We start from the raw sequence: 23,827 nt of genomic DNA on the forward strand, positions 1-23,827 counted from the left end.
TATCCAGCATAAGAAATTTCTAAGCAGCAAAGCATTCAAGAGGTAACTTGGGTGCTGTTAAAAGCATTCAGTTTTAAAAGGAAAGCAGAGCATAAAAGTTTGGAAAATTTGCAGCTTGACAATGTGACAGAAAAGAAAATCCACTTTCTGGGGAGAAATTCAAGCTGGCTGCAGAAATTTGCATATGTAACAAGGAGATGAATGTTAAACCCCAAGACAATGGGGAAAATGTCTCCAGGGCATGTCATAGGTCTTCATGGCAAACCCCTCCCACCATGGGGCCAAGAGGCCTAGGAGAAAAAAATGATTTTGTAGGCCAGGCCCAGAGCCCCCCTGCTGTGTGCAGCCTAGGACTTGGTGACCTGCATCCCAGCCACTCAGGATAGAAAATCAATGTACAAAAGCCAGTAGCATTCCTACACACCAACAACATCCAAGCTGAGAGCCAAATCAAGAATGCAATCCAATTTACAATAGGCACAAAACAACAAAATACCTAGGACTACAGTGAACCAAGCAGGTGAAAGACCTCCACAATGCAAAACACTGCTCAAATAACAATTTAGTTAAATTAGAGCAATTTGCAAATAGCCTAATTCTAAGTGCTGGTTCAGTCATTTTTTAACTATTATTATTTTTACCTTCATAAGATCCTTTAGTGAAAGAAAATTGCAATCAAGATTCTGGGGCTCACATACTCTAAAATTAACCACACAATTAGGCATAAAACAACCCTCAGCAAATACAAAAAAAAGAAATCATAACAACCACACTCTCAGACCACAGTGCAATACAAATAGAAATCAATGCTAAGAAAATCACTCAAAACCATAAAATAAATGGAAATTAAACAACCTTCTTTTGAATGATTTGTGGGTAAATAACGAAATTAAGGCAGAAATCAAGAAATTCTTTGAAATTAATAAAAAACATAAAACATACCAGAATCTCTGGGACAAGGCCACAGCAGTGTTAAGCGGGAAGCCGATAGCACTAAACACCCAAATCAAAAAGTTAGAAAGATCTCAAATTAATAAACTGACATCACATCCAAAGGAACTGGAGAAACAAGAGCAAACAAATCCCAAAACTAGAAGAAAAGAAATAACCAAAATCAGATCTGAAGAAAATTGAGATGTGAAAAACCATACAAAATATCAATAAATGCAGGAGATGATTCTTTGAAATAATTAATAAGATAGAACACTAGCTGGACTAATAAAGAAAAAGAGAAGATTCAAATAAACACAATCAGAAATGACAAAGGGGATGTTACCACTAATGCCGCAGAAATACAAAGAACCCTCAGAGACTATTAGGAACACCTAGAAAACCTAGAATAAATGGATAAATACCTGGAAACATACAACCTCCCAAGATTGAACCAGGAAGAGATTGAGTCCCTGAACACACAAACAATGAGCTCCTAGATTGAATTAGTAATTTAAAAAAAACTCTACCAGTTAGAAAAAGTCCAGGACCAGACAGATTCACAGTGGAATTTTATCAGATACATAAGGAAGAGCTGGTACTAATCCTACTGAAACTATTCCAAAAAATTGAGGAGGACGGACTACTTCATAACTTATTCTATGGAGCAAGCATCATCCTGATACCAAAACCTGGCAGAGACAACAACAACAACAACAACAAAAGCTCAAGCCAATATCCTTGCTATTCCTATCAAACTACCAATGACGTTCCTCACAGAAGTAGAAAACACTGTTTTAAAAGTCATATGGAACCAAAAAAGAGCTTGAATAGTCAAGACAATCCTAAGTAAAAAGAACAAAGCTGGAAGCATCATGTTACCTGACTTCAAACTATACAGAACAAAGAGAGAGACTCTGTTTGTTTGGGAGAAAGTAAAAGAACAGAATAAGAGTCTACCTGGTAAACCAAAGAATTGTCCCGAATCTTATCTAAGACCATCAGGGCTCTATAAGTCTGCAAGAATCACAACATTACTGGGCTTGTGATGCTCCCTAAAGCAGATACAGCTTAGATCACAACAATCAAGTCCTTTTAAATGCCCAGAAGGCCTTCCCAAGAAGGACAGGTACGAACAAGCCCAGGCAGTGAAGACTACAGTAAATACCTAACTCTTCAATGCCCAGACACTGGACAACATCTTCTAGCATCAACAACATTCAAAATAACATGACCTCACCAAATGAATAAGCCACCAAGGACCAATGCTGGAGAAACAGAGATATGTGACATTTCAGACACATAATTCAAAATAGCTGTGTTGAGGAAACTAAAAGAAATTTAATATAATGCAGAGAAGGAATTCTGAATTCTAATAGATAAATTTAACAAAGACACTGAAATAATTAAAAACAATTGGGCAGAAATTCTGGAGCTGAAAAATCCAATTGGCATACAGAAGAATACATCAGTCTTTTTCACAGCTGAATTGATCAAGCAGAAAAAGAATTACTGAGCTTGAAGATGGTCTATTTGAAAGCATACAGTCAGAGGAGACAAAAGAAAAAAGAATAAAAAACAATGAAACATGCCTACAAGATCTAGATAATAGCTTCAAAAGGACAAATCTATGAGTAATTGGCCTTAAAGAGGCAATAGAGAAAAAGATAGGGGTAGAAAGTTTATTCAAAGGGATAATAACAGAGAACTTTCCAAACATAAAGAAAGATATCGATATCCAAGTACAAGAATGTTCTAGAACACCAGGCAGATTTAACCTTTGTGGCTATTACTTCACTACTTCAAGTCATTTAATCAAACTTCCAAAGGTCAAGGATAAAGAACGAATCCTTAAAGCCACAAGAAAAAAAGAAACAAATAATATACAATGGAGCTCCAATATGTTTGGCAGTAGACTTTTCAGTAGAAACCTTACAGGCCAGGAGAGAGTGGCATGACATATTTACAGTGCTAAAGAAAAAAAAGTTTTACCCTAGAATAGTATATCCAGTAAAAATATTCTTCAAACACAAAGAAAAAATAAAGACCTTCCTAGACAAACAAAGCTGAGAGATTTTGTCAATACCAGACCCGTCCTACATGAAATGCTAAAGGGAGTACTTCAATCAGAAAGAAAAGGACATTACTGAGCAATAAGTAATCACATGAAGGTACAAAACCTCACTGGTAATAGTAAATACACAGAGAAACATAGAATATTATAACACTGCAACTGTGGTGTGTAAACTACTCTTACCCTGAGAAAGACAAAACAATGATTCAATCAAAAATAATAACAGCAGTAACTTTTCAAGACATAAACAGTACAATAAGATATAAATAGAAAAAACAACACATTAAAAAGGGGGATGAAATGAAGGCATACTTTTTAAAATTAGTTTTCTTTTTCTTTATTTGTTTGTTTAGGCAAACAGTGTTGTTATCAGTTTAAAACACTGTGCTATAAGATAGTATTTGCAAGCCTCATGGTAACCTCAAACCAAAAAACATACAATGCATACACAAAAAATTAAAAGCAAGAAACTAAATCATATCACCAGAGAAAATCACCTTCACTAAAAGAAGACAGGAAGAAAAGAAAGAAGATAAAAAACACAAAACAACCAGAAAACAAGTAACAAAATGGCAGGAGTAAATCCTTACTTATCAATAATAACATTGAATGTAAATAGACTAAACTCTTCAATCAAGACACAGAATGACTGAATTGATGAAGAAACAAGACCTATTGATCTGCTACCTACAAGAAACACATTTCACCTATAAAGATACACATAGACTAAAAATAAAGGGGTGGAAAAAAGATATTCCATGTAAATGGAAACCCAAAAAGAGCAGGACTTGCCAGACTTACATCAGAATAAGTAGATTTCAAGACAAAAGCTATAAGAACAGGCAAAGTAGGTCACTATATAATTATAAATGGGTCAAGTCAGTAAGAAGATACAACAATTTTAAATGTATATGCACCCAGCACTGGAGCACCCAGATGTATAAAGTAAATGTTATTAGAGCTAAACAGAGAAATGGACTCCAATACAATAGTAGTTGGAGACTTCAACACCCTACTTTCAGCACTGGACAAATCTTTCAGACAGAAAATTAACAAAGAAGCATGAGACTTAATCTGCACTATAGACCAAAAGAATCTAATAGATATTTACAGAACATTTCACCCAATGGCTGCAGAATACACATTCTTTTCCTCAGCATATGGATCATTCTCAAGGTTAGACCATACGGTAGCTCACAAAACAAGTCTTAAAACATTAAAAAAAAAAAATTGAAAGCTGAGTGCAGTGGCTCATGCCTGTAATCCCAGCACTTTGGGAGGCCAAGGCAGGTGGATCACTTGAGGTCAGGAGCTCAAGACCAGCCTGACCAACATGGAGAAACCCCATCTCTACTAAAAATACAAAAAATTAGCTGGGCATAGTGGCGGGTGCCTGTAATCCCAGCTACTTGGGAGGCTGAGGCAGGAGAATCACTTGAACCTGGGAGATAGAGGTTGCAGTGAGCTGAGATCACACCATTGCACTCCAGCCTGGGAGACAGAGTGAAACTCCGGCTCAAAAAAAAAAATTGAAAAATATCCAATGGCTTCTCTGATAGCAACGGAATAAAACTAGAAATTAGTAACAAGAGAAATTCTGGAAACAACACAAATACATGGAAATTAAACAGTATCCTCCTACATGATTAGTGGGTCAATGAAGGCATTAAGAAGAAAATTTAAAAATTTCTTCAAACAAATGATAAAGGAAACACAACATACCACAACCTATGGGATACAGCAAAAGCAGCCCTAAGATGGAAGTTAATAGCCATAAGTACCTACATGAGAAAAGACAAAAAGACTTCAAGTAAACAATCTAACAAAGCATCTTAAAGAACTAGAGAAGCCAGAGAAAAACAAACCCCAAAATAGTAGAAGAAAAGAAATAATAAAGATCAGAGCAGAAGCAAATGAAATTAAAATAAAGAAAAAATACAAAAGATCAATGAAACAAAAAGTTGGTATTTTGAAAAGTTAAACAAAACTGACAACCTTTATCCAGACTAAGAAAAAAAAACAGAAGATACAAACAAAATCAGAAAAGAAAGAGGAGACATTACAATTTATGCTGCAGAAATTCAAAGGATCATTAGAGGCTACTATGACCAACTATATGTCAATAAATTGGAAAGCCTAGAAGAAATGAATAAATTTCTAGGCACATAATATCTACCAAAATTGAACCAGGAAGAACTCCAAAATCTGAAGAGATCATTAACATGTAACAAGACTGAAGACCTAACAAAAAGTCTCCCAGCAAAGAAAAGCCCAGAACCTGATGGCTTCACTGCTGAATTCTACCAAACATTTACAGAATAAATAATTCCAATCCTACTCAAACTATTCTGAAAAATAGAGGACGAGGGAATACTTCCAAACTCATTCTACAAGGCCAGAATTACCCTGATACCAAAACCAGACAAAAACACATGAAAAAAAAAAAAACTACAAGCCAGTATCTCTGATGATTGTTGATGCAAAAATCCTCAACAAAATACTAGCAAACTGAATTCAACAATATATTAGAAAGATCATTCATCATGAGCAAGCGGGATTGATTCCTGGGATGCAAGAATGGTCCAACATATGCAACTCAATTAATGTGATTCATCATATCAACAGAATGAAGGATAAAAACCATCTGATCATTTCAATTGATGCTGAAAAAGCATTTGATAAAATTCAACATTCCTTCATGATAAAAACCCTAAAAAAGCTTGGTATAGAAGGAACATATTTCAACATAATACAAGCCATATACAAGAGACCCACAGTTAGTATCATACTGAATGGAGAAAAACTGAAAGCTTTTCCTTTAAGATTTAGTACATGACAAAGATACCTATTGTCATCACCATATTCAGCATAGTACTGGAAGTCTTAGCTACAGCAATCAGATGAGAGAAAGAAATAAACGGCATCCAAACTGGGAAGAAGTCAAATTATCCTTGTTTGCAGATAATATGATCTTATATTTGGAAAAATCTAAAGACTATACCAAAAAACTATTAGAATTGATAAATTCAGTAAAGTCACAGGATACAAAACTAACATACAAAATTCGGCAGCATTTCTATATATCAACAGTGAATGATGTGAAAAAGAAATAAAAAATGTAATCCTATTTACAATAGCCACACATAAAATTTAATACCTAGGAATTAACCAAAGATGTGATACATCTCTACAATAAAAACTATAAAACATTGACAAAAAATTAAAGAGGACACCAAAAACTGAAAAGATATTTCATATTCATGAATTAGAAGAATCAATATTGTTAAAATGTCTATACTACCCAAAGGAATCTACAGATTCAATGAAATCGCTATCAAAATGCCAATGATATTCATCACAGAAACAGAAAAAAAAATTCTAAAATTTACATGGAACCACAAATACCCAGAATAGCCAAAGAGCTAATCTAAGCAAAAAGAACAAACCTGGAAGAAACACAATACCTGATTTCAAATTATACTACAGAGCTATAGTAACCAAAACAGAATGGTATTGGCATGAAAATGAACACATAGACCAATGGAGCAGAAAAGAGAACCCAGAAACAAATCTTCACAGCTACTGTGAACTCACTTTTGACAAAGGTGCCAAGAACATATAATGAGGTAAAGACAGTATCTTCAATAAATGGTGCTGGAAAAATTGGATATCTATATGCAGATGAATAAAACTAGGCCCCTATCTCTTGCCATATACAAAAACCAAATCAAAATGGATTATAGACTTAAATCTAAGACTTCAAACTATCAAGCTACTACAAGAAAACAGTGGGAAAAATCTCCAGGACATTCATATGGGCAAAATGTTCTTGAGCAAATCCCACAAGCACAGGAAATCAAAGTAAAAACGGACAAATGGGATCACATCAAGTTTAAAAGCTTCTGCATAGAAATGAAACAACAAAGTGAAAAGGCAATCCACAGAGCAGGAGAAAATATTTGCAAACTATCCCTCTGACAAGAGATTAATAACCAGAATATATAAGGAGTTTCCTAACAATTCTATAGGAAAAAAATCAAATAATCCAATCAAAAAATGGGCAAAAGATTCGAATAGACATTTCTCAAAAGAAGACATACAAATAACAAACAGGCATATGAAAAAGTGCTCAACATCATTGATCATCACAGAAATGCAAATCAAAACTACAATGAGTTATCATCTTACCCCAACTAAAATGGCTTATATTTAAAAGACAAGAAATAACAAAGGCTGGCAAAAAGGGAACCCTTGTACACTGTTGGTGGGAATGTAAATTAGCACAACCACTATGAAGAACAGTTGGGAGATTCCTTAAAAAACTAAAAATTGAGCTACCATATGATCTAGCAATCCCACTAATGGGTATATACCCAAAAGAAAGGAAATCAGTATATTGAAGAGATATCTGCACTCCCATGTTTGTTGCAGCACTGCCCACAATATCTAACATTTGGAAGCAACCTAAGTGTCCATCAACAGATAAATAGATAAAGAAAATGTGGTACTTATACACACGGAGTATTATTCAGCTGTTAAAAAGAATGAGATCCTGTCATTTGCAATAACATAGATGGAGCTGAGGTCATTATGTTAAGTGAAATAAGCCAGGCACATAAAGACAAACATCACATGTTCTTGTTTATTTGTGGGATCTAAAATTATAACAATTGAACTCATGGACATAGAAAGTAGAAAGATGGTAGGATAGTGGGAAGGTTGAAGGTAGGGATGGCTAATGGCTACCAAAAAATTGAATGAATAAGACTTGCTACTTGATAGCAAAACAGGGTGACTAAAGTCAATAATAACTTAATTGTATACATTTAAAAATAACTAAAAGAGTGGAATTGGATTGTTTGTAACACAAAGATAAATGCTTGAGGATACCCCATTTTCCATGATGTGATTATTTCACATTGCCTGCCTGTATTAAAACATCTCATGTACCCCATAAACATATACACCTACTATGTACCCACAAAAAATAAATATTAAAAAATTAAAAATAAATAAAATGTGGGAAAATGACATGAACAGATACTTTTCAAAAGAAGACATTTATGCAGCCAACAAGCATATGAAAAAATGCTCAACATCACTAATCATTAGAGAAATGCAAATCAAAGCCACAGTGAGATGCTATCTCATACCAGTCAGAATGACTATTATTAAGAAGTCAACAAATAACAGATGCTGGCAAGGTTGTGTAGAAAAGGGAACACTTATACACTGCCAATGGGAATGTAAACTAGTTTAACCACTGTGGGAAGCAGTTTGGTGATTTCTCAAAGAACCTAAAACAGAATTACCATTCGACCCAGCAATCTCATTATTGGGTAGATACCCAAAGAAATATAATTGTTCTACCATAAGGACATATGCATGTTTGTGTTCATCACAGCGCTATTCACAATAGCAAAGACATGGAATCAACCTAAATGCCCCTCAGTGGTAGACCGGGGGCATATATTCTTACTTATAAGTGGAAGCTAAACATTGAGTACATATGGATGCAAAGAAAGAAATGACAGTTATTGGGGCCTACTTGAGGGTGGAGGATTGGAGTAGGTTGAGGATTGAAAACTATCAGGTACTATGCTTATTACACGGGAGATGAAATAATTTGTACACCAAACCCCTATGACATATAATTTACCTACATAGCAAAACTGCATACGTACCCCTGAACCTAAAAGTTAAAAAAAGATGATGAATACCAAAATATATAAATAAATAAATAAATAAATAAATAAATAAATAAATAAAATTTAAGAAAAAGACTCTGGTACTTAGACTGGACAGAAGAGATAACTATTTTTGCCTAAAGATTATAGTCTTGTCTTTTCCTTTTTTTTTTTTTTTTTTTTTTGAGACAGGGTCTCACTGTCACCCAGGTTAGAGTGCAGTGGCACGATTTCGGCTCACTGCAACCTCCACCTCCCAGTTTCAAGTGATTCTCGTGCCTCAGCCTCCAGAGTAACTGGGACTACAGGCACACACCACCATGCCTGGCTAATTTTTCTATTTTTTTTTTTTTTTAGTACAGACAGGGTTCCACCATGTTGGCCAGGCTGGTCTCAAATGCCTCGGCCTCCCAAAGTGCTGGGATTACAGGCATGAGCCACTGCACCCAGCCTAGATTATAGTCTTTTCTAGTTGTGCTACCCATTAGACATCAGAAAATGATGCTAGTGTTAAATAAGTTTAAAACCATCTCAAAAGCCTATCTGGGGTTTTTCCAAGAGATCTACAGCACATGTCATTATATATCTCTATTCAACTGAAAATTCTTACTTTCAGGAAGAGACGAAAATCCTGAATTGACCAAATTGTTCATAAACTCTTGTAAATTCACTGTCGCATCCTCTGAAAGAAAAATGCAAGCCAGAGGACATGGAAAAAGTAAATAATCACATATAAGAAACAGGCAACTATAATATAATTGTTATATTGAGAAATAATTTACAGATATGGCTTTGAAACTGAGATATATATTCAGTCAAAAAGACAGGTGCATACATACCATTCAGACACACACACATATACTCATCCTCTATAGATTTTCCACTGCATGCTGCTACTGAAGATTACTAGAACACACATGGCAATAACTAGAACCCAGATGAACAGTAGGTACAAGAAAGCCTTGGATAATCTATGAAGCAGAAAAGCCTCTTAAGAATTCTTGAAACATTCAAACAGATTCATATTAGCTAAGATAAAGGATACCTAGAAATACGTTAAATACTCACCCCTGGGAGCCACATTCTTCAGTGCTCTTTCAATCACACCTTGGGGTAATGGAACTCCTACATTTTTCAACATGAAGTCTAGGTCATCAGGGTTTGCCACATTTTTCTGAATGGAGGCCAGAACTTTCAAGGAGCCTTCTGTTTCTATTTGGAAAAAAAAAAACCCACAATACAAATTTTTTTTAAACACTCAGATATTATTAGTAGATCCTGAATGATAGTAATAACCACTGCTACTACTGCCTATTAAGTACTGTCTGAGCTTGCTAGACACAAGCAAGCTCATCTCAGAGATTACATGTATCATCTCATTTAATCCCACAAAAGCTCTGTGAAGTCAGTACCCATATTTCCCTTAAGAGATAAGAAAACCTAGCCTTAGAGAAGCTATTCTGTCCAAGAACCCATAGATACTAAATGTGAAATCAAGTCTGAAGTCCAGGGTATCTGATGTTATAGGCAGAATGTTTAACCATGATGTTAACCAAGTCATTGCAGATATTTAAATCTGAGATTTAAGAATGATTACATAAAAAGAAAACTCGGAATATCCGCTTAGTCTCTTTATCATATCAGAGGCTGAGAATTTGATTAAAGATATGACAACTAACCATAAATTTTTTTTTGCCTAAAATTGGATAAATGGTCATCATTTAATATGACTGTCATCAATGAATTTTTTTCATTTAGCAGATCACTTGCATGCATCAACACATATACACAAAAATGTTCCCCAAATAATGGAAAGCTTGGAACTAATATATAACTACCAAAAAAGGTAATATTTAATTTGGAAAGTACCATGGATAAATTATTCTTCCAAGTAAAAAAAATGTTAAGCATTATGATGAACATCATTATATGAAAAACATTTACCCTGTATGAATTTAAACTTATGAACCACATATCTAGGAGAGTATTATAGTTCTCAATTACAAAACCAAGGATTAAAGAAAAACTACTTCGTCTATTGAAAACACTTACCACTTTGCCATCCTAAACAATTTCATTTTGTAGCTCCCTAAATTGGGTCTTTTGAATTCAGTTTGGTTTCAATTTAGAAAACATTTAGAAAGAGTTTAGAAAACATTAAGCATTTAAACTCTTCTCGAAAATACTGGCTGCTCCAAGGAGACTCACGGAATCCAAAATAGTTCTGAATTTACTAATTAAATTAGCCTTAACTTTGAAGAGACCCAGAAGTTCCACAGACTTTTTTTTATGTTGAGGATGCCGGTTAATTAAATATATTAAAAACAGATTACATACAATCCCTTATGGCTTGGTAGTGGAGTAGTGGAAGAATATCATAAAGAAAGTGTATATGTTTCAACATGTTCCTATATGTTTCTAAATGTTTCAACAGTGAATTGTCTCATGATAAAATCTCATTTTAATAAAGAGATAATAGGATAGAGAAAAAGAAGGAACACTGATCTTATTCCCACAGAATTTTGGTAAAATAGCAGATATTTCCAACTGATAGCAGTCATCTTGGATCACAAACTTGGACACTAGGATGAATCATCTAGATAAATTTTGTCTACTCTTTTTGAGTGATGAACAAATATACTATAATTCTAGAAAACATCAGTTGAGAAAACATCAGGACTAGAATCCCCTATTGATTCTTCATCCAATGTACATTTATTTATGTGTGTGTGCATATTTACACATTTAGGCATACACACACACGTCTTTCTTTACAGCATTAGAAAACTGCATAAATGAATATAATTAACACCAAACAATTCCATTCAAACTTTTTATTGTTAAAAATTGTCACTCACTTGAACCTTCAGTAAAATATGGCATTTGCATCAACTGACTCAGGCAATCTTTTAAGTTCACTTTCCCCTCTTCTGAAAATGGAACATAAAGGGATGAATAACATTTGGTCCAAAAATACCAAGCAATGGTGTTAGAAGATATCCATGCCTACTTAATCTTTAAGACTAAAATGTTTTCTAACTCTGATTCTGCTATACAAACCTCAGAATAACTATGAAAAGGAATATGATTATGATGACTTTTGTGGTCATTTTTGTTGTAGTGTCAATGAGCATTTTATGGATTTTACACACACCTTAACCAATTGGGACAACTGTTTTGGTATGTTTCCTCTCCCATTTTGTATTATCTTAATTTTTCAGTATCTCAAGTACTACAAGTACCTATATTTTCACGGAAGACAATTTATCCGCCAGAAAATAAGTCTTATAAACCAAACTCAACCATAATATCTAAAGAAGACTATGCTTATGAGCAAAGATATATTAGTAAAGGAAGTGTGCAATCTTTGGCTTTCTATCAGGCATATGCTTGGGACTTAAGAAGAAAAAGAACATCCCAAGGCTCCGCATGTAAACTAAACATTCCATTGGCAGGATTCTAAAAATTCCAGTATAGCCCTTTGAGAATTCTAGGGAAACCCAACTGGTTGTGTGCATCAGCACACTAAGGATTCGGTCTTTGTTTCATGGGCTTGAGACAGCTTCACAGCTTCTGACAAATAGTATAGAGAGAGGAAGATTATATTTTCCTAGGATACTCAATATGAAGATAATCCAGAACAAATTCTCATTCAGCCTTAAAAGGGAAAATCTAGTGTTGCTGAACTCATTACATTTGATTCCTAATCACTTAAGCTCTTTGGAATATGAGTGAAAATAAACACAAGCTTTTTGTGTTTAATAAATGACTCAGAAGTGTTGCAGCTCTTTTAGAATTTGTCTAGCAGGCTTTCTGGTTTTTGCCAGAAAGCCCTTTAAAAAAAAATTTTTTTTAAATAAAGAAATGACTCAGAAGAGAAAATACATACTATCAACAGAAACGGATCCAAGCACCTTCTGTAATTCTTCCTCTGGAAAATAAATCCCCAGGCCTTTCAGTATAGAATTTACATTGTCAGCATCAAGTTTTTCATTGGTGACTTTGTCTAAGGCCTGTGCAAGTTTGTTAACCTCTATCGAGAGAAAATAGAAAATATTTTCAGTTTAGCTAGTCATGTTGTAAATAATAAACTTAAACTACAGCTCAAAAAATTAGTATAGATACCTGACATCATTAATTAAAAGATGATATAGCACAGTGCAATTCACCTTAAATACTCAGGGGAGGAATCATTCAAAACTTCATCATCCAAAAAAATCCTTGATAACATTTTTCTTATGTGCCCTTACAGCATTTTTATATTTTAGTGGTATTTAATTAAAACTCTTTAACGGCAAGCTTTGTTTCACTTAGCAAGGTATCCTGACCATTTTCCCTTTCAACATACTATTCTACCAGCACATTTTAAATGACTGCATAGTATTCCACTGCATGAATATATCCTTTCTAAATCAAAATTTAATTGTTATCATAAGTGGAATCCTGATGATAAATTTTCTTAAACAGGCATCTGTTCACCAATGGTTTTTTTCTTAACATACATTTCCAAAGTTAAATTGGTTGCACAGTTTCAAGGCCTTTGAGATGCATTGCCAAATAATGAAAGAAAATAGTCATTTTACCACATCCTTTCTAACTTCAACATTTTCTTTCTTCCTATTTTTCTGAAAGAGCTTCTAAATGATAATGCCAATCCTCCCCTCCAATACCTCCCCCTCAAAAAACACACTCCTTTTGGAATTGAATTACATGTATAAATTAATTTTGAGAAGTGACTTTAGTAAAATATGTGAAATCCATCAATAAAATATTTCTCCATTTATTCAAATCATCTTTTTCAGCTATCAGCTCTATGACAATGATTTTCAAATGTTTCTATCACTGAACTCATCCAAATTTTAGTTCACATTCCCTCTACCTACCTAAATGTTAACTCTTCCTTCAAAGTCTTCCTCCATTTTTTCCTAAAATTCTCATCTTCACCTGAACTCCTAAAATAATAAATGTGTAACCACTCATTTGATCTTTTGGTATATTAGTTATATTTTTATGTAAATGGCTTATTTTTCCAGCTGGACTTTAATATCCTCGTGGTCTACTTCTATACCATGCATATTTGTATTAAATATATGTATACTAATTATAATTATATTAACGTGATTATGGTATAAGATCAATTTTTCAACTAAACTAGTAAGCTTAAATATAGTAAAAAAAATAATAATAATCCCTGAACTTGGGGTCTAACATTTTTTGTGGGATCCTGGGTAAAGTACAGTCTCTCTCTTTGTTTTTTGTTGTTGTTGTTGCTGTTGTTGTTTTTAAGACAGAGTCTTGCTCTGTCGCCCACGCTGGAGTACAGTGGCGCAATCTCTGCTCACTGCAATCTCCGCCTCCCAGATTCAAGCGATTCTTCTGCCTCAGCCTCCCAAGTAGCAGGGACTATAGGTGCATGCCACCACACCTGGATAATATTTTGTATTTTTAGTAGAGATGGGGTTTCACCATGTTAGCCAGGATGGTCTTGATCTCCTGACCTCATGATCCACCTGCCTCAGCCTCCCTAAGCTTCACTTTTCTCATTGTTGATTATAAGAAACCTACTTAACACAGTAGTTAAAAGAATAAACTGTGTGAAACAAATTATATGAAAGCATTTGGTAAAACACCAAACACTATACAAATGTATTATTATTTGCCAACAAAATAATATGATATTATTTGAAACCAAACAAAATAAAACACATCTTTAGGAGATTATAACGTAATACTATAGACATTTTCGCCCTGAAATGCTTTTTAGACTAAAATAAGAGTTGGAGAAGAGTTTTGGTAACTCTATAAATCATTAGGCTATTAACTTATTGTTAAGTGAATTAGAGATTTTCAAAAGTATACTCAAAAGTTAGGGAGATATTTCACAGAGGGCAGCCATCACATGATGGCATGAAATGTTTCTTGGTGCCACAGTCAAGAAGACAACACCAATTTGGATGAATCACTGATCCCAGTAAGTTAACATACGTATCTCCATATGAAAAATTCATGGGGCAGCTGCCAAGATGGCTGAATAGAAACAGCTCTGCTCCGTGGCTCCCACCAAGAAAGATGAAAATGGAGAGTGAATTCTGCATCTTCAATTGAAGTACCAAGGTTCTGTCATTGGTACTGAATAGGTGGTCGGCACAACCCATGGGGAGTAAGGAAAACTAGGTGGAGGGAGGGCCCACCTGGGAGCTTCACAGGGCAAAAGGAGTTCCCTCCCCCAGACAAGGAAGTGAGGGATTGTGCTATCCCTCCCTGAAAACCATGCTTTTCCCACAGATCCTTGCAACCGCAAATCAGGAGGTCCCCTCATGAGCCCACGCCACAAGGGACTTCAGTCCCAAGCACACAGCTGTGCAGACTCACAGTGGCTGCTCAGGCAGCAGGCACTGAGACACAAGAGTTTTTGCATACTCAAGCTCTGGGAACTCTGGTGAGGCAGGAGATCTGTCCACTCCCATGGGAAGGGGGCTGAAGCTGGAGAGCCAAATGGCCTCCCTTAGTGGGCTCCACTCCCATGGAACCCCATAAGCTAAACCCCACTGGCTTGGAATCCCCACCAGCCAGTACAGCAGGCTGGAGACCACCTAAGAACATCAAGTTCTGGGGTGGGGGAGGAGCGACCACCATCACCGCAGCACCAGTTGGCCATTTTCCCCTGCCACTGGTGCCAGCGAGACTGGGCAGTTTGGATGGGAGCAATTCCCCACCATGCAGCACAGCGGCTGGATCAATTCGTGGCCAGATTGCTTCTTTATGTGGGACCCTGATCCACTCCTCCTCACCAGGTGGGGCCTCCCTGTAGGAATTTCAGCATCCCCAGCCAGGGGATGAGAAGAGCCCCTAGGAGGAGGGGAAGCTGCAGTATTATGCACCAATGGTCTTAGTCTTTTCTGCCTACTGGCTCTAGAGAGTCAGGGCAGCCTGAACAAGGGAGATTCCCCCCAGTGCAGCACACCTACTCCACCAAGGGGTAGCCAGACTGCTTATTTAAGCAGGTGCCTGATCCTGCTCCTCCTGGCTGGGTGAGACCTCCCAACAGGAGTCTCCAGACACCTCATACAGGAGAGTTCCAGTTGGAATTGGTTTGGTGCCCCTCTGGGACAGAGCTCCCAGATGAAGGAGCAGGCTGCTATCATTGCTGTTCTGCAGCCTTCACTGGTGATACCTCCAGGGGCAAGAGGGACCCAGGCAAATAGGGTCTGGAGTGGACTCCCAGCAAACCACAGCAGTCCTATGGAAGAGGGGCCTAACTGCTAAAAGAAAAACAAACAGAATGTAACAACAACAACATCAACGAAAAAGATCCCACAAAAACCCCATCCAAAGATCAGCAACCTCAAAGACCAAAGGTAGATAAACCCATGAAGATGAGAAAGAATCAACACAAAAAGGCTGAAAACTCAAAAAGCCAGAGTGCTTCTTCTTCTCCAAATGACCACAACACATCTCAAAGAAGGGCACAGAACTGGGCTGAGGCTGAGATGGATGAATTGACAGAAGTGGGCTTCAGAAGACGGGTAATAACAAACTTGGCTGAGATAAAGGAGTATGTTCTAACTCAATGCAAAGAAGCTAAGAACCATGATAAAACACTACAGGAGCCGTTAACCAGAATAACCAGTTGAGAGAGAAACATAAATGACCTGATCAAGCTGAAAAACACAACATGAGAACTTCACAATGCACACACAAATATTAATAGCCAAATAGACCAGGTGGAAGAAAGATAGCAGAGCTTGAACACTATCTTGCTGAAATAGGGCAGGCAGACAAGATTAGAGAAAAAAGAAAGGAGTGAACAAAACCTCCAAGAACTATGGGATTATGTTAAAAGACTGAAGCTACAACTGATTGAAGTACCTGAAAGAGATGGGGAGAACAGAACCAACTTGGAAAACACACTTCAGGATATCATCCAGGGGAATATCCCCAACCTAGCAAGGCAGGCCAATATTCAAGTTTATGAAATCCAGAGAACCCCAGTAAGATACTCCATGAGAAGATCAACCCCAACACACATAATCATCAGATTCTCTGAGGTTGAAATGAAGGAAAAAATGTTAAGGGCAGTCAGAGGGAAAGGCCAGGTCACCTATAAAGGGAAGCCCATCAAACTAACAGAAGACCTTTTACTGGAAACCCTATAAGCCAGAAGAGATTGGGGGATGATATTCAACATTCTTAAAGAAAGGAATTTCCAGCATAGAATTTCACATCTGACTAAACTAAGCTTCATAAGCGAAGGAAAAATAAAATCTCTTTCAGACAAGCAAATGCTGAGAGAAGGCCTGTCTTGCAAAAGCTCCTGAAGCACACACTAAATATGGAAAGGAGAAAACTGTTACCAGCCACTACAAAAACACACTGAAGTACACAGACGAGTGACACTATGAAGCAATTACATAAACAAGTCTGCAAAATAACCAGCTAGTATCATGATGACAGAATCAAATTAACCTTAACAATATTAACCTGAAATGTAAATGGACTAAATGACCCAATTAAAAGACACAGAATGGGAAGCTGGATAAAGAGTCAAGATCCATCAGTGTGCTGTATTCAAGAGACCCATCTCACATGCAAAGACACAAATTGACTCACAATAAAAGGATAGAGGAAAAATTACCAAGCAAATGGAAAACAGAAAAAAGCAAGGGTTGTAATCTAAGTTTCTGACAAAACAGACTTTAAACCAACAAAGATCAAAAAAGACAAAGAAGGGTAGTACATAACAGTAAAGGGTTCAATTCAACAAGAAGAGCTAACTATCCTAAATACATATGTACCAAATAAAGGAGCACCCAGATTCATAAAACAAGTTCTTAGAGACTTACAAAGAGACTTAGACTCTAACAGTGGGAGACTTTAACACCTCACTGTCAATATTAGATCATTGAGACAGAAAGTTAACAAAGATATTCAGGACTTGAATTAAGCTTTGGATCAAGTGGACCTGATAGATAGCTACAGAACTCTCCACACAAAAACGACAGAATATACATTCTTCTCAGCACCACATGCTACTTACTCTAAAATTGATCACATAATTGGAAGTAAATCATTCCTCAGCAAATGTAAAAGAATTGAAGTCATAATATACAGTCTCTCAGACCACAGCACAATCAAATTAGAACTCAAGATTAAGAAACTCACTCAAAACCACACCACTACATGGAAATTGAACAACCTGCTCCTGAATGACTCCTGGGTAAATAATGAAATTAAGGCAGAAATCAAGAAGTTCTTCGAAACCAATGAGAACAAAGAGACAATGTACCAGAATCTCTGGGATGCAGCTAATGCACTGTTAGGAGGGAAATTTATAGCACTAAATGCCCATATCAAAAAGCTAGAAAGATCTCAAATCGACACCCTAATATCACAATCAAAAGAACTAGAGAACCAAGAGCGAACAAACTCCAAAGTTAGCAGAAGACAAGAAAAAACCTAGCTCAGAGTGGAACTGAAGGAGATAGAGACATGAAAAACCCTTTTAAAAAAATCAATGAATCCAGGAGCTGGTGTTTTGAAAAAAATAATAAAATAGACCTCTAGCTAAACTAATAAAGAAGAGAAGAGAGCAGAATCAAACAGAAACAATAAAAAACGATAAAGGGAATATCACCACTGACCCCACAGAAATACAAACAACCATCAGGGAATACTATAAACACTCCTATGCAAATAAACTAGAAAATCTATAAGAAATGGAAAAATTCCCAGGAATTTATCCACATACACCCTCCCAAGACTGAACCAGGAAGAAGTTAAATCCCTGAATAGATCAATAACAAATTCAAATCAAAAAACCACACTGAGATACCATCTCACACCAGTCAGAATGATGATTATTAAAATGTAAAGAAAAAACAGATGCTGGCAAGGTTGCAGAGAAATAAGAATGCTTTTACACTGATGGTAGGAATGTAAATTAGTTCAACCATTGTGGAAGATGGTGTGGTGATTCCTCAAAGATCTAGAACCAGAAATACCATTTGACCCAGCAATCCTGTTACTGGGTATGTACCCAAAGGAATATAAATAACTCTATTACAAACATACATGCATACGTATGTTCACTGCAGCACTGTTCACAAAAGCAAAGACATGGAATCAACCCAAATACCCATCAATGACACACTGGATAAAGAAAATATGGTATATATACACCATGGAATACTATGCAGCCATAAAAAGGAACGAGATCATGTCCTTTGCAAGGACACGGATGGAGCTGGAGGCCATCATCATCATCAAACCAACACAAGAACAGAAAACCACCGCACATTCCCACTTTTAAGTGGTAGCTGAATGATGAGAACACGTGGACACAGGGAGAACACCACCACAAACTGGGGCCTGTCTATGGGTGAGGTGTGGGGGAGGAAGAGCATTAGGAAAAATAGCTAATGCATGCTGGGCTTAACACCTAGGTGACAGGTTGATAGGTGCAGCAAACTACCATGGCACAGGTTTACCTATGTAACAAACCTGCACATCCTGCACGTGTACCGTGGAAATTAAAATACAAATTTTTTTTTTTTGAGAGAATCTTGCTCTGTCGCTGAGGCTAGAGTGCAGTGGTGCAATCTCGGCTCACTGAAACCTCCACGTCCTGGGTTCAAGCAATTCTCCTGCCTCAGCCTCCTGAGTAGCTGGAATTACAGGTGCCCACCACCACACCTGGCTAATTTTTGTATTTTTAGTAGAGGTGGGGTTTCACCATGTTGGCCAGGCTGGTCTCGAACTCCTGACCTAAAATGACCCGTCCACCTCCCAAAGTGCTGGGATTACAGGCGTGAGCCACCATACCCAGCCCACAAATAAATATTTTTTGGAAAAAGAACATATGGTTATCCAGCCCTAAAAACTAAAAAAAAAAAAAAAAAAAAAAAATTTGCATATTCTCTATGCAACTATTAAAAAACTAAGAAATCTCTTTGTGTCCTGATATAAATATCCAAAAGATATTGTTAAATGAAAAATATCAAGGACACAGACATATGTATATACATTATACTTGTATTTGTGTAAAATTCATATGGAGGAAAAAATGCATATTCATATTTACTTCAATGTTAATAAAAATCTCCAAATGTGGCCGGGTGCAGTGGCTCACACCTGTAATCCCAGCAATTTGGGAGGCTAAGGCTGGCAGATTGTTTGAGCCCAGGAGTTTGAGACCAGCCTGGGCAACATGGCAAAACCCCATCTCTACAAAAAATAAAAACATTAGCTGGGCATGGTGCTGCACACTTGTAGTTACAATTACTCAGGAGGCTGAGGCAGGAGGATCACTTGAGGGCAGGAGATTGACACTGCAGTGAGCTATAAGAGCTATAATCGCACCACTGCACTCCAGCCTGGAAGACAGAGAAAGACCATTCCCCCCCCCCCACCCCCCCAAAAAAATCTCCAAATGCTCCCTACATAACAAATGGTTATGAACTAACTACATTGGTTAGTTATTGGGAGAACTAACTACAACGGTTAGTTATTGGGAGAAAGAGGTAGGAATTGGATAGTTAGAGACCAGATCAGAGGGAGATTTTAACTGTAGATCTTTACAAACTTCCTAATTTATGATCTGTGTAAATGTATTATCAAATCAGATATTTTTAACATATTAAAACATTTTAAAGGCAGATATTTTGGCATCCTTTTTAGAAAATGTATTGTTTTCAATTATGAACTAATAACTAATGTTAAAAACTAGACTTAAATGAACATAGGACTCTCACCTTCATGTGAACTCTTAAAATACCAAATGTGTACCACTCATCTGATCTTATAGCATATTAGTTACATTTTTATGGAAGTGGCCCGTCACTTTCAACAATTATGGTAAACATTTTCTATATTCTCAAGGTGTATAAAACTTCCTAATTATTCTCACCTCTAAAATCTCGTAAACGCCTATTGCTTTTCAATGCTAAAAGGGCACTCTTTAGGGAAGTGTCTCCCTTTTCTATAATGAGAAAAAACAAAACAAAGATATATTAATAGATTCAAGAAACATAAAAGACTTACATAGTGAGCTAACTTGGTTCACTTTTTATCCCCTTAAAGAATCTTAATTTTCTACCCTGTACACTTTTGCCCAAAATGCTGTCTACTCTCAACCTATCCAAATCCTATTCATAACTAGCTCATAAGTAAAAGACTTCCCTTGATCCTATATTTCCTTCTAACTATTGCTCTACCCCTTTCCTTTCCTTCACAACCTAATTTCTGGGAAAAAAATGTTTCTATTCATCATATCCTCACTCACAATCTCAAACTACTGCTATTCTGGCTTTCACCTCCACTGAGATCATTCTCACAAGTTCACCAGTTAACTATTTATTGCCTAATAATAAGCACTTTTAACTTTTTGTCTTATTTAACTCTTCAAACTCTTTCTTCCCTTTGTTTTGTTGCTACAGCTTTCTCTTGGTTTCCTTCCTACCATCCTGGTTATTTCTTCTTCTTCTTCTTCTTCTTTTTTTTTTTTTTTGAGATGGAGTCTCGCTCTGTTGCCCAGGCTGGAGTGCAGTGGTGTGTTCTTGGCTCACTGCAACCTCCACCTCCGGGGTTCAAGCCATTCTCCTGCCTCAGCCTCCTGAGTAGCTGGGATTACAGGCATGTGCCATCACGCCCAGCTAATTTTTGTATTTTTGGTAGAGATGGGGTTTCACCATGTTGGCCAGGCTGGTCTCAAACTCCTGACCTCAAATGATCCACCCACCTCGGCCTCCCAAAGTGCTGGGATTACAGACGTGAGCCACCATGCCCAGCCTCTTTCTTCTTAATGTCCTTTATAAACTACTGTTTCTCCATCATTGCTTAAATATCAGCATGCCTCATTTCTCTGTCCTTGGCCCTCTTCTCAATATACTCAATAAACTTTTCCTAAACTCTCCTGTAACTATGAACTGTATGTTGATGACTCCCAAGATTATGTAATCTTCTAAATCCTTTGTTGTCATTTCAACGATGTTCCCAGTATCTTCACCAGGTGTAGATTCCATCTCAGGAAACCACTTTCTTTGCACATCAGTAGAAGCAACTCCTTATCCTTTAAAGTTTTATCATGAGATTGCAGCAATTCAGTCCGCATCTTCGGTATCCACTTCTAGTTCAAGTTCTCTTGCTATTTCCACCACATATGCAGGCAGTTCCTCCAATGAATTCTTAAAGTTATCATGAAGGTTAGAGTCAACATCTTCCAAATTCCTGTTAATGTTGACATTTTGACTTCCTCCCACGAATCACAAATGTTCTTAATGGCTCTAGAATGAAGGGTCCCTTGTAGAAAGTTTTTATTTTACTTTGCCCAGATCCATCAGAGGAATCATTATCTATGGCAGCTATAGCCTTACAAAATGCATTTCTTAAATAATAAGACTTGAAAGTCAAAATTACTTCTTGGTCCATGGGCTGCAGAATAGATGTTGTGTTAGCAGGCATGAAAACAACATTCATCTCCTTTGTACATCTCCATCAGAGCTCTTGGATGACTAGCTGCACTGTTAATGATCAGCAATATTTTGAAAGGAATATTTTTCCTGGCAGTAAGTCACAACAGTGGACTTAAATTTTTCAGTAAATCATGCTGCAAACAATGTGCTGTCATCCAGGCTTTGTAATTCCATTTATAGAGCAGAAGCAGAGCAGATTTCGCCTGTGCTAGTAGTATCTTAAGAGCCCTAGGATTTTCAGAATGGTTAATGAAGTTCATGAATAACTTCAACTTAAAGTCACTAGATATTAGCCCCTAACAAGACAGTCAGCCTGCCTTTGAAGCTTTGACCCCTTCTCATCTCTATTTATGAAAGTCCTAGATGGCACCTTCTTTCAATAGAAGGCTGTTTCATCTCCGTTGAAAATCCGTTGTTTAGTGGAGCCACCTTCATCAATTATCTCAGCTAGATCTTCTAGATAACTTGCTGCAGCTTCTTTAGCAGTGCTTGCTGCTTCAGCTTGCACTTTTATGTTATACAGATGGCTTTTTTCCCTAAACCTCATGAACAAATCTCTGCTAGTTTCAAATTTTTAGTCTGCAGCTTCCTCACCTCTCTCAACCTTCATGAAATTGAAGAGGGTTAGGGCCTTGTTCTTGGTAAGGTTTTGATTTCAAGAAATATTGTGGCTGGTTTGATCTTCTATCCAAACCACTAAAACTTTTTCAATATCAGCAATAAAGCCGTTTCTCTTTCTTGTCATTTTTAGCTCTTTCGATTTACTTCACAAACTTTTTCTTTGCCTTCAAAAGTTGGCTAACTATTCAGCACAGGAGGCCTAATTTTCAGCCTAGCTCAGCTTTTGACATGCCTTCCTCACTAAGCTTAATCATTTCTAACTTAATCATTGCTCGCTTTTATACGTGAGTAATGTGCAACTCTTCCTTTCATGTGAATATTTAGAGGCCATTGTAGAGTTAGTAATTGGCTTGATTTCAATATTGTTGTGTCTCAAGGAATAGGGGAGCCCAAGGAGAGGGATAGAGAATGGGGGAATGGCTGGCCAGTGTAACAGTCAGAATACACACTTTATCAACTAAGTTTGCCATCTTATATGGGTGCAGCTCATGGTACCCCCCAAAATTGCAACAGTAATATCAAAGATCATTGATCACAAGTCATCATAATAGATATATAAATAATTAAAAATTGTCAGAATTACCAAAATGTGACAGAAACATGAAGTGATCACATACTGTTAGAAAAATGGTGCCAACAGACTTGGTTGACATAGGGTTGCTATAAACCTTCAATTTGTAAAAAACACAGTATCTGCAAAGTACAATAAAGCAAAGTGCAATAAAATGAGGTATGCTTGTATTTCAAAACTCAATTCCAACATAATTTTCTCCAGGAAGCCTCTTCTTATTACCTTATCCAGCTCTGTATGGGTTAGGTTCATCCGTATTGTATATGTTTCCATAACACTCTGTTTACCTCTATCATAGTATCTAACTATTGGTATCCTCATTGTTTGTATCTCAGTAGTCCATAAACTCTTGAGAAATTCTTTACATATTTAATTTCTAGCAAGCAATAGGTGCTAAGTAAACTTTGAATGAATGAAACAGCTCTTCTCTGAACTCTTATTCAACTCAGTATCATCACTGTTTCTCTGGCAAGTA

At 36.6% G+C, this 23,827-nt stretch overlaps 1 protein-coding gene and 1 non-coding gene across 2 annotated transcripts in view; one reads left to right on the forward strand and one right to left on the reverse strand.

The window, feature by feature from the left end:
- LOC115934670 (EF-hand calcium-binding domain-containing protein 13-like) overlaps window positions 1-23,827 on the reverse strand; it is a 147,092-nt gene that overhangs the window by 89,632 nt on the left and 33,633 nt on the right. The window contains exons 8-11 of the mRNA XM_063706316.1: window positions 12,581-12,724; window positions 11,550-11,621; window positions 9,760-9,903; window positions 9,302-9,373 (exon numbers count right to left, since the gene is read on the reverse strand). Coding sequence (XP_063562386.1) covers window positions 9,302-9,373; window positions 9,760-9,903; window positions 11,550-11,621; window positions 12,581-12,724 — 432 coding nt within the window. The remainder of the gene's footprint in view (window positions 1-9,301; window positions 9,374-9,759; window positions 9,904-11,549; window positions 11,622-12,580; window positions 12,725-23,827) is intronic.
- LOC115934802 (U7 small nuclear RNA) lies at window positions 12,466-12,527 on the forward strand. Its single transcript, XR_004070547.1, has one exon. It is a non-coding gene; the product is annotated as a U7 small nuclear RNA (small nuclear RNA).

The sequence above is a fragment of the Gorilla gorilla genome, chromosome 4 (assembly GCF_029281585.2).
Source record: "Gorilla gorilla gorilla isolate KB3781 chromosome 4, NHGRI_mGorGor1-v2.1_pri, whole genome shotgun sequence".
In the NCBI taxonomy this organism is placed as follows: domain Eukaryota; kingdom Metazoa; phylum Chordata; class Mammalia; order Primates; family Hominidae; genus Gorilla; species Gorilla gorilla.